General features: G+C 51.9%; 1 protein-coding gene across 1 annotated transcript; it reads left to right on the forward strand.

The window, feature by feature from the left end:
- Window positions 1-2,684: 2,684 nt before the first annotated feature.
- On the forward strand, window positions 2,685-11,532 carry WBP2 (WW domain binding protein 2). Its single transcript, XM_009897937.2, has 8 exons — window positions 2,685-2,789; window positions 4,961-5,069; window positions 5,604-5,739; window positions 7,269-7,361; window positions 7,556-7,672; window positions 8,991-9,107; window positions 10,669-10,745; window positions 10,930-11,532. The coding sequence occupies exons 1-8, from the start codon at window positions 2,731-2,733 to the stop codon at window positions 10,981-10,983; spliced, it is 762 nt and encodes a 253-aa protein (XP_009896239.2). The 5' UTR covers window positions 2,685-2,730; the 3' UTR covers window positions 10,984-11,532.
- The last annotated feature ends 216 nt before the right edge of the window (window positions 11,533-11,748 follow it).

Below are 11,748 nucleotides of genomic sequence, written 5' to 3' on the forward strand. Positions count from 1 at the left end.
TCTCCATGTTGCCTAATGCACAGACAGAAGTCTCTGAGCTCCCTCAGGGTTTGGGATGGGTCAGAGGGATCCCACGTCTTTCCTTTTCCATCCTGCAGCTCAGGACACATCGGAGAGCTTCGCTTCTGCTTGCGCCTCTGCTTTTGCTTAATCCACCTCTGCCCCAGGAGCTGGGATGCTGGCACACAGCTTTACGATGGGATTAGAGGGCTCCTGTAGGTGCAATGCAGCTGGGAATTGCTATCCATCCCTCGCCTTCCTGCTGCTTGCTCCTGGTTGGAAGCGCTTACAAATCCTCCTCGTTTAGGGCATCAAGCAAACTCTGACTGGCTGCAATACCCCCTCAGGGCGTTGGCCCGGAGTTTGCTGTGTGTTGCCAATCGTTTGGGGTGTGAACTGGAACGACTGGGCAATGTGCACTACACCAGCTCTGGATTGCTGCAAAGGAAGGGCTAAATGTGGGGTGTGAGGAGTTTAGAATGGCTAGACAGCGCCTGGCATTTCAAACAGCCTTTCCGTGTTCTCTTGAGCGATTTCTGCTGTCACAGAGCGTTCCTCTCTTCAGCTGGGGTTTTAAAAATACAGTTGCTGTAGATGATTTTACAATGTGTGAAAAAGAAACCCTGCAACAGAATAATATAATGGTGTTTAGAGACTCTGATTTGCCATTAAATGCTACACAGACCTCGCCGTGGGTTGTCTTGCCTTTGAATACCGAGCGGTTACCCTTGTCCCATTCTCCGGTGGTTATTTTTCTGTACCATCTGGCATAAACCCAACACAGATTATTTATTTTTCCAAGCCTGTCTAAGAGAATTGTGCCAAATGCAGGGGGGGGGGTGGGTTTACTGCAAAAAAAAGGAACGGAAGAGTCCTAAATTCCAATAAGAATATTGTCGGTCCTTGGGCGAGTCAAAACAATGAATTGTCTCGGCTCCCCTCTTCTGCTGCTGTCCTCAGCTTGGCAACGGCAAAGATTAAGAGATTAGGCACACTTATCCTTGGTGCTTTCAGCTGTCAGACTGGAAGTTTCGACATGGTGAGGAAGTCAGGGGCTTCCCACTCACCCCAGCACATTCTCTTTTCAAATGAAGGCTGAATTTCTCGGCACCAAATGTTTGGATCTAGGTGGTGAGCCTCAGCTCAGGCAGGGTGGAAGCGCTTCAGCTGGACCCTTCCGTGGAAGCTGGGTAGCTGTCTGCTACTGACTTAAATAGGAGAGGAATCAGAACTGTTTGTCAGAACCATTTCTTAAAAGGGAAACTTACTGAAAAAGCGGATATGAACAGCACAGACTTGCTCTGCTCTTGCCAAGAGCTGTACAGATTATGTCACTGCATTTATTTCTATCTGCTTTCCATTATGTAGTTTGCTTTCTATTCACCCCCCACCCCCTGCACCCCATCTGGTTCTCAGGGACTCAGACAGGGCTGGGCTGCAAATCCGCTGGGGAAAAGCTCAAATGCATCTTTTTATATATATATATATATAAATAGATGATTTAGACTAGCCTGGACTAGACTAGAGTAGACTAGAGTAGAGTAGAGTAAAGTAGACTAGACTAGACTAGACTGGACTAGACTAGACTAGACTAGAGTAGAATAGAATAGGATGAACCAGGTTGGAAGAGACCTTCAAGATCATCAAGTCCAACCTATTAACCAACACCATCCAATCAACTAAACCATGGCACCAAGCACCCCATCCAGTCTCTTCCTAAACACCTCCAGTGATGGTGACTCCACCACCTCCCTGGGCAGCACATTCCAATGGACAATCACTCCCTCTATGAAGAATTTCTTCCTAACATCCAGCCTAAACCTCCCCTGGCACAGCTGGAGACTGTGTCCTCTTGTTCTGGTGCTGGGTGCCTGGGAGAAGAGACCAACCCCCACCTGGCTACAACCTCCCTTTAAGTAGTTGTAGAGAGCAATAAGGTCTCCCCTGAACCTCCTCAGACCCATCTGGATGAGGGGATTGAGTTCTCCCTCAGTTAGTTTGTAGATGGCATGAAAGGGGGTGAGAATGTTGATCTGCTCAAAGGTAGAAAAGCTCTGCAAAGGGATCTGGCCAGGCTGGATCAATGGTCCAAGATCAGTTGTATGTGGTTTAACCAGGTGCCAGGTTGCTGCACTTGGGTCACAGCAATCCCATGCAACACCCCGGGCTTGGGGCAGTGACTGGAACTTGCCTGGCAGAAAAGGAGCTGGGGGTGGTAGCTGACAACTGGCTGAACACGAGCCAGCAGTGTGCCCAGGTGGCCAAAGCAGCCAACAGCGTATTGGCTTGGTTCAGAAATAGCGTGGCCAGCAGGGTCAGGGCAGTGCTTGCCCCCTGTACTCCGCGCTGGTGAGGCTGCAGCTGGAGTGCTGTGTTCAGCTTTGGACCCCTCGCTACAAGCAGGACTTCGAGGTGCTGAAGTGTGTGCAGGGAAGAATGAAGCCGGTGAAGGGTCTGGAGAGCAAGTCCTGTGAAAAGCGGATGAGGGACCGAGGCTGCTGGCGGGGGGCGGGGGAGGGGGCAGAGGGTGTCATGGCGGCCGGTCCAGGGACTACAACTCCCAGCGTGCACCGCGCGTCCCAGGGGTGTCTTGGCGGGCGGTGGCCTACACAAAGACTACACCTCCCAGCACGCCTCGCGCGCCCCGTTCCGCTCTGACGGCAGGGGCCTGCTTCTTGCGCAGGCGCAGATGCAGCTCCTCGCTGTGAGGAGGAGGCGGCGGCGGCGGCCATGGCGCTGAACAGGAATCACTCCGAGGGTGGCGGCGTCATCGTTAACAACAGCGAGAAGTGAGTTGTCATCCTCTTCACCCCTCCATGCAGCAGCAGGCGCCGAGGGGTAGCGGGGAGCTGCCTTTCCCCGCCTCACCCCAGCGCTTCCCACGCAGGGGGAGACGTTGTGTGGGGAGGGCTCTGGGGTGCCGAGAGGCCTGGGAGGGGGTGATAGGAGGTGGTTTAACCCTCCCGTCACTGGGCCTGGCCTCCCCTCATACCTCTCTTGGGGCTGTACGTGTCCCCCTGCTTCTGGGTCTCTGCTGGGCCTTAGCCTTCGGCGTTCCCCGCACCCCAGACCGTGCACCCTGCCTGCCCCCTCCATCGCCACTGCTGGCCGTTGCTGCTGCCTCCAGCCTCCCCCGGGTGCTCAGCGAGGCTTGGCAGAGCTCAGCCTCCAGCCAGGTGACTCCGGCCGGGGCCCGAATCTTCGCCCTGTGTCACCGCCCCGCTGCTGCACCTGCAGTCTGCCTCTGTGCGAGAGCTGCCGGCTCGCCCAGTGCCTGCCCGGTTTGGTTTGCTGGGTTCTTTGCCCACACACCCCCCTCCGTGCGTTCGGGAAGGAGCAACAGTGTTGGGGAAAGGTGCTGGGATATAACCATGGCAACGGAAAGCCTCCACAGAGCTGCCTCTGTCTGCATGGCAAGGGGCCGTCCTCACCCTCTGTGTCTGCCAGCACTCTTCAGGTCTGACGTGGTAGTCACCTGCTTCTGACACAAAGGGGTAGTTCTTTCTTCAGGGCTTCTTTCCATGAGGCCAGTCAGTCATTGCTGTAGGAATTCTGTGCCTGGCTTCCCTCTGGGATGTGACCTTTCTTGGAAGAATTTAATAAGATCAACTTTGTGGGGCTTGAATTTGTGTTCACTGAAACAAACAACTGGCAGTTAGCTGTTCCCAGTTGTCAGCCTGCCTTGGATCAGGACTTAACCTCTCAGGAGCAGCCCAGGCTGGTGGTGGTGGTTGGTTGAGCTGATGGGCTGCAGCCTGGATGGTGTTGCTGGTCCCAGTGCTCTTCAGGAGGGTTGGCTGGAGGGACAGCCAGGTAATGATAGGGCTGGGGGGAATGGAAAGAAACCTAGAAATGGGTAGATTCAGACTGGATGTCAGGAAGAAGTTCTTCCCCATGAGGGTGGTGAGACACTGGAACAGGTTGCCCAGGGAGGTGGGAGAAGCCTCAGCCCTGGAGGCTTTTAAGGCCAGGCTGGATGTGGCTCTGAGCAACCTGATCTAGTGTGAGGTGTCCCTGCCCGTGGCAGGGGGGTTGGAACTGGCTGAGCCTTGAGGTCCCTTCCAACCCTGACAATTCTGTGATTCTATGGCAGGTAGCTGCTGGCAGAAGGGAAAGGTGAGTGGCTGAGAATGGTAATTTAAGCTGCCAAAGATAACAGTGGAGGAAGTTTCTCCAGCTTTAGGGATTAGAGTCCCTAATGTGGATGCTGTTCTGTTAATACAGGTTACCTGCTGTATCCATGCAAGGGGATTGCATGGCTGGTAATCAGGTCAGTTTCTAATTGAGAATGAAGACACCACGGGTTAAGGGAGTCTGGTGGCAAGAGAGGCAAGTTCCTCTTGACCACCTTTTGGTGACACAGATGCTTAAGCCGTGGTTAGGCCTTTGAGAGCCGTGTTGCATAAGCCAGCCTGAGCAGCTCCTGCTTCAGCAGCCCTTCCTCTGTCGTGTTGCCTGTGCTGAGCCCCATTAGGGAACTGATGCAGCAGAAAAGCAACACAAAGTTAAAGTGAAAAATTAAATATTTATGTGTCTTGAGGTCTTGGTCAGTTCAAGTGACTTGAATTCACTGCCTGGCTGCACCAGCAGCAGTAGCTGTGCCAGCACATCGAGGAGGGAGCACAAGGCTGGGAACAAGCAGCTAATTCTACTTAAGGTGCTGTGCTGCCAACAAAACACAAGCAGGCAAAGCCAGGCTGATTTTGTCTGCTGAGCACTGGGCCTGAGGGTAAAGGCAGTTTTGGTAGCCAGTGAAGTGAAATAGAGAACCACAGCATTGCTCAGGGTTGGAAGGGACCTCAAAGACCATCCAGAACCACCCCCTCTGCCCTGGGCAGGGGCACCTCCCACTGGATCAGGTTGCTCAGAGCCCCATCCAGCCTGGCCTTGGTGCTTGTACCCCACTGGCCTTGAGCTTTGACCTTATCACAGTTCATCTCTTCTCTCATCTTGCTTGCAGTGTTTTGATGACCTATGATCATGTTGAGCTTACCTTCAGTGATATTGAGCCCATGCCAGATGCCTTCAAAGGGTCCAAGAAGGGCAGTGTTTTCTTGACTCCCTACCGAGTAAGTGGTGAAAAGCCTTATCCTGTGCAAGGAGATGCGGGCTCCTTGTCATTCTGTGTTTAAACGGCCTTGATGCATGCAAGTCAGGGTAATCTGCCACCCCTTGAAGTATGGCTCATCCTCTCCCTCTGGGGAGCATTATGAATTCATTGCATAGCCTATCTGTTTGTCAGAAGATAATAAATCTGATTAGTTCTTCTACAGGCAGATGTTTAGTCCATCAAGCATCTTCCAAGCCTGGGAATTAGCAATGGCCTGGAAATGCTGAATGTTAGCAGCACAGCTTCTAAATCACAGCTGTGTGCTGCAGTGAGTTCTCTGGAGGCTGGCCCAGGGGTATTATCTGAGCAAGGGTAGCCTGTGCCTGGAGGGCTTTACTGCCTGAAGGCTTCAGATTACCTGTGTGGCTGCTCTGTGTGGCTTTTGGTGTGGGAGGGTGTTTTGGTCCATCAGAAGCCTCCAGAGAGAGTGAAGCAGGGCTGTGTTTCCTGCTTGTGGTAACAGACACCCTTTGCAACGCTGTTGTCTTTCCAGGTTATCTTTGTGTCGAAGGGGAAGGATGCTCTGCAGTCTTTCATGATGCCCTTTTATCTGTTGAAAGATTGTGAGATTAAGCAGCCTGTCTTTGGAGCAAACTATATCAAGGGCACAGTGAAAGCAGAGGCAGGAGGTATGTATAGTGGATGCTTTCCCTCTTAGTTCAGCTACACAATGCATTGCAAAGTAAGCATCCAGACTGGGTGCTGTCCAGATGGGTTTTCACAGTGCTGCTGGGGTGTGTTTCTTAGAAGCCAGCAGCTAAAACTACCTCCTTCATCTGCTGCCTGTCCAGCTGCACTGAGCAGATCCTGTTCTGCACCTGCTCTCCTGCCTGCCCTCTGTGCTGAGTACGGAGTTCAGCCAGCCGAGTGATCTCACAGAGCAAACACCAGAGCCAGCAGGAGCAAGGATGTCTTTCTGCTTTGGTTGGTTTGGGTCACCTGTGAATTCACCATCCATGTCCTCCTGTACCATAAGGCCTGACAATCCTTTCTGGATCTGTCTGGGGTTTCAGGTGCAGGTCCCCAGAGCCCTGCTCCCCGCCACGAGTCTCTCACGCAGGCTGTCGCTGTGGTGCATCTTAGCCCTGGCAGTGGCACTTGGGAAGAGACAGCCTGTCTTGAAACTGGGTTATCTTCAGGAGGTGGTCTCATATTAGGTCTAGTGAGAAGGCTGTGGTAGATGTTTCCAGGAATAGTGTTTTTAATCACTGTTCTGTGCTTCCCCTTCTTACCAAAGGCATGTAGCTCAGTAAACCCTTTCACCTCCAGCCCAAATGAGGTTGTGGCATTGCAGTCACAGCACAGTGCTGAGGAGACTTCAGTCTGTAAGCCCTGAAACCAGCCTTGTGGCTTCTGTGTGGGAGCCAAGTGGGGACCATCCAGCAGTAATGGCAACCTGGAAACTGTGTGAAAGGCAAATGGCTTTAGCTGAAGCTTGGCTTCCCCAGAGGCCATCTCTTTTGATGAGGATGTTGCTTTAACAGCCATGAGAGTCTGGTTCAGCTCAAAGGGCTCTTTAATCTGCATGGCCCTGTTTGAGCACTGGCACAGTGTCTGCTTTGATGCATTGTTGGGACTCTGGGCTGTGCCTGTTTTTCAGTCTGGAATGAGGTGTCACTCATTTATTTGTTATTATCCTGACTTGAAATCTCTCCCCTGGACTCCAATGGCTTTATGCAGACCATGCTTTTCATTAAGCTCTTTGCTTCGTGGGGCGCTCAGGCTCCCAGCCTAATTTCTAGCTGCCAGTTAGGTGTAGCTGCAGAGGCTTTTTAGCCAACAGGATTAACCAAATCCCTGTCTTCTGCCCTAATCTTACACACAGCTAGAGCAAATCCAGGCCGCCTGAGCTCGCTCTGTCACCAGCTGATGTGATAACAGCCACAACTTTAGGCAGCTTGTGAAGGTCTCCCTGTTGATATTTCTTCTTCAGGTGGCTGCTGACCTAAAAACACCCCAGTGGGAATGGTTCTGATGCTAGGCTAATTATGCCTCTTCATCTGCATTTTTTTTCCAACACCCCCCCCCCCCACCTTGGCAGTTTGGGATAAGCTCTTTAAAGAATTACATACAGGGGCATCTGTAGATGAAGCAAGGAAGCTGAGCAGCACTGAAATGGCTTCTCCTTGCTTCTGCATTCTGTCTTTCCTCCCTGCAGGTGGCTGGGAAGGCTCTGCCACGTTCAAGCTGACCTTTTCAGCCGGGGGTGCAATCGAGTTCGGGCAGCGCATGCTGCAGGTGGCATCACAAGGTAGGGCACCCAGCCCAGGGCTGCTGGCAGGAGGCCTCACCTCCCCCCTCCCAGCAAGGGCCAGTTTCAGGTTGCAGCAGGTTTCAGGCTGCACCTGGGACTTGGCTTGCTTTAGAGATGCTGTGCTCACTGGAGCTGTTGGCCTGGGTTTGAGGCAGGCTGGATGGTTTGATGAGATGCCTTTGCTTTTCCAGTCTCCAGAGGTGAAATCCCCAACGGAGCTTATGGCTACTCCTATATGCCAAATGGATCCTATGCTTTTGCCCCACCTGCAGCCAATGCAAGCTATGCCTACCCACCACCTCCTCCTGGTAAGGCTGGCACTTGGGGATGGGGAGCCAGGGAGTGCTGGGTGAAGGATGGGGAGCCAGGGAGTGCTGGGTGAAGGATGGGGAGCTAGGGAGTGCTGGGTGAAGGATGGGGAGCTAGGGAGTGCTGGGTGAAGGATGGGGAGCTAGGGAGTGCTGGGTCCTGCCCTTGGGTCACAACAACCCCATGAACACTCCAGGCTTGGGGCAGAACAAGAGGACACAGTCTCAAGCTGCACCAGAGGAGGTTCAGGCTGGATGTTAGGAAGATGTTCTTCCCAGAAAGAGAGATTAGCCTTTGGAATGTGCTGCCCAGGGAGGTGGTGGAGTTACCATCACTGGAAGTGCTTAAAATAAGACTGGATGAGGCACTTAGTGCCATGGTTTAGTTGATTAGATGGTGTTGGGTGATAGGTTGGACCTGATGATCTCAAAGGTCTTTTCCAACTGGGTTAATTCTGTATTGAGTGGCTGGAAACTGCCACCTGGGTGTGTTGGTTGATAGCAGCTGAAGGTGAGCCAGCAATGTGCCCAGGTGGCCAAGGAGATCAACAGCATCCTGGCTTGTGCCAGCAGTAGTGTAGCCAGCAGCAGTAGGCAAGTGGTTGTTCCTCTGTACTGGCCACAGGTGAGGCAACACCTTGAGTACTGGGTTCAGTTTTGAGCCTCTCACTCCCAAGTAGGACATTGAGGTGCTGGCATGTGTCCAGAGAAGGGCAACAAAGCTGGTGAAGAGTCTGGAGAACAGGGCTGGTGAGGAGCAGCTGAGGGAACTGGGATTGTTTAGACTGGAGAAAAGGAGGCTCAGGGGAGACCACCTGGTTCTCTGCATCTCCCTGAAAGGAGGCTGGAGCCAAGTGAGGGTCAGTCTCTTCTCCCAAGTAACAAGTGATGGAACAAGAGGAAATGGTCCCAGCTTGCACCAGTGGGGGTTTAGGTTGGACATGAGAAGAAACTTCCCTGAAAGGGTTCTGAAAGACTGGGGTAGGCTGCCCAGTGAGGTGGTTGAATCCCCATCCCTTGAGGTGATGAAAAGCCATGGGGATATGGTGCTGAGGGACATGGTTTAGCACCACACTTGGTAGTTAATGCTTGGCCTTGATGATCTTGCAGGCCTTTGCCAACTGAAATGATTGGATTCTAAGATGGGTAAAAAGAGGAAGAAACACAGATTTTACCAAGTCTTTTAGCTTGTATCTTATGGCCTTGGGAAACTTCACTTTCTGACCCTAACTCTGTTTGCCCTCAGCTTGGGTTTGGCTGTGTGCTGTGACCCAGCCAGAGGTGTTCAATCTTTTCTTGGTTTTTCCCTTTCTGACAGAGTTTTATCCTGGCCCTCCACCTGGGGACATGGGTTACATGCAGCTTCCACCCCCACCCTACCCAGGGCCCATGGAACCTCCTGTCAGTGGTCCAGACCTGCCCTCCACTCCTGCAGGTAAGGAGAAGCCTCAGGTGAATTAGCTCCCAAGGGGTTTGTTACCCATGAAGCAGACACTGTTACCTCTTTGGGGGAGCTCAGAGCCAATTTAGGAGCTCCAATTAGAAGGTAAAATCATTTAGTAGAGGAATTGGGGAGCTCCCCTAATCTCCATCCCTGTGTGCATCCAGCTGAGTCTTGGGAGGCCAGTGTGGCTCTCTCCAGGGTTGATGCCATTATTTTTTGCAGCTGGATTTATTCTTCTTGTGTCAGAAAAAAATCCAGTGTGTGATTCTCCTGTTGGGCTCCTCTTGCTCTGATAGGTGACTGCAGAGAGACTGATGGAGAAAGGTGCCCCTGAGTGCATTTCAGTTAGCAAATGTGGCTCCCCCTTCCCCTCTTCAGCCACACTGCTTTTGCCTACACATAATGGGGAGGGGTCTGGAGCACAGCCCTGTGAGGAGAGGCTGAGGGAGCTGGGATTGTGCAGCCTGGAGAAGAGGAGGCTCAGGGCACACCTTATTGCTCTCTACAACTCCCTGAAGGGAGGTTGTAGCCAGGTGGGGGTTGGTCTCTTCTCCCAGGCACCCAGCAGCAGAACAAGAGGACACAGTCTCAAGCTGCACCAGGGGAGGTTTAGGCTGGATGTTAGGAAGAAGTTCTTCATAGAGGGAGTGATTGCCCATGGAATGGGGTGCCCAGGGAGGTGGTGGAGTCACCATCCCTGGAGGTGTTTAGGAAGAGACTGGATGGGGTGCTTGGTGCCATGGTTTAGTTGATTGGATGGTGTTGGGTGAGGGGTTGGACCTGGTCCATTCCATTCCATTCCATTCCATTCCATTCCATTCCATTCCATTCCATTCCACTGGAACAGAGGGATAGATGATGGGAAGGAGCTGGGGAAATCCTGGTCTTGTTTTCACCCACTTGGGATCTGTTGAAGTGATTTTGTACATGGTCTTAAGAGGTTGAGGTGGGGGAGGGAGGTGAAAGGAAAGGAGCTTTTATGGTTGGACCCCACCATAGGTTTCTCACAGGTAAAGGATGTTTCCCAGGGTAAGGATTTAACTTCTCTCTTTGGTTTGAATTACCTGGAAAGTGGCACTGATCCAGATGGCTCTGCAAGACTTCTGTGTTCTGCAGAAGCAGAGGATCTGGATTCTCTTCATGAATTACCATTTTTGAGGCATGAAACCCCTGAGCTGCTATAAACTTGTCCTGGGCTTGCGTGTGTGTGTGTGTCTTGTGTTTGCACTCCCAGGAAGAATCATTTGCCTGCCTTTTTACGGGGTACTGTCTGTGTTCAGGCAGAGCAGCTGTCAGTGTTTATTAGTTTGCAAACAGGCAAGTCCCAGGTGATGTTTCCAAACCCAAATCTTGGTCTGTGTGGTGCTGCATGTACCAAGCCTGTGGCAGCCGGAACAGACAAGGCTCAGTGCCCTGGGGGTTTGTAGCCATTTTTGCAGCTCCAGTGGTGCTGGGTTAGTAACACTTGATGGCCAGGAATATGTAGAGCTCTTGTTTGGTTGTAGAAGTTCTCTGTGTCTCCCCAAACCTGTAACTTCTCTTCCTGTGACAGCTGAGGCGAAGGCTGCTGAAGCTGCTGCCAGTGCTTACTACAGCCCTGTCAACCCACACAATGTCTACATGCCCACGGTGAGTCCTGCCCCTTTCTAGGCTTGCAGTGTGAGCCCAGCTGTGTGTTTCAGCAGTTCTTCTCAGTGACACAGCAAAGTTTGTCTGAGTTCCTTTTGCTGTTTTGGGCAGTTCTTGGTTGGTTGGGTTTTGGTTTGTCTTTCCTCTTAACCATGAACTGAAGCTCTTTTGTCGTCTGTTTCAGGACCAGCCACCCCCTCCTCCATATTTCCCACCAGAGGACAAGAAAAACCAATAAACAAGCACAGAGCTCCTTCTCCACAACTCATTGCTTCCTTCCCATTTTGGCAGAATCCTGGGGCATGGTCCATAGCACTGAGTAGAGCCTTCCCCCGAGGCATGTAGCTTTCAGGGACTCTAGTGGTAGATCTGTGCAGAGCAAGGGGAGAGATCTCAGCAGCCTGGGTCGCCTCACGGAGCTCTGAGGCTTTGCTGTGCTGCCAGGGTCTCCCCCTCTCCCTCTGCACAGCACTGCTAGAACTGGAGGTTCTCTTCATCTCTAATTGCTTCCCTTACATCTCTTTCTGTGGATACTTAAATTTGACCTCTTCAGAGTAAGCAACTGCTCCAAACTGACAATTAACATGCTCATCACCTGGAAACAAGGCTCTTGGAGGGGGGTGGGGAGTGTCTTGGATTTAAATTAGTGTGCAGCCAAGAGCATCTCTGGGCACAGGAATGTCTCTGGGTATTCCTCTCAACCCAGAGCTGCACATCCATCTTTTCCCTCTGCTACTGAGAAAGGGCTTCAAAGGGAACCTTTGGGATCTCAAAGGCCATGAGTATCTCTTTTCCCACCTCTATTAAGCTTTCTTTTTGTTGGGTTTTTTTTTTAGCTACATCTTTCCTGTCATTCTTAGTGAAGAACCTGATGGCCCTCCAAATTTTCCTGCTGAGCAGCTCCCCTTACAGACACACACCTCTCTTGATGGGGTGTGCAGCAGCTCATCAGTTACAGATGCTAATAGTAGCATCCCATTAGTTACAGATGCTAATAATAGCA

The sequence above is a fragment of the Dryobates pubescens genome, chromosome 20 (assembly GCF_014839835.1).
Source record: "Dryobates pubescens isolate bDryPub1 chromosome 20, bDryPub1.pri, whole genome shotgun sequence".
NCBI lineage: Eukaryota > Metazoa > Chordata > Aves > Piciformes > Picidae > Dryobates > Dryobates pubescens.

What these genes read in the sequence shown, in the direction of transcription:
- WBP2 (XM_009897937.2), top strand. Translation starts at nt 2,731, where the DNA reads ATGGCGCTGAACAGGAATCACTCCGAGGGTGGCGGCGTCATCGTTAAC. An exon ending in AGTGAAAGCAGAGGCAGGAG is followed by an intron (nt 5,740 to 7,268) that starts GTATGTATAGTG and finishes TCCTCCCTGCAG; the next exon opens with GTGGCTGGGAAGGCTCTGCC. An exon ending in CTACCCACCACCTCCTCCTG is followed by an intron (nt 7,673 to 8,990) that starts GTAAGGCTGGCA and finishes CCTTTCTGACAG; the next exon opens with AGTTTTATCCTGGCCCTCCA.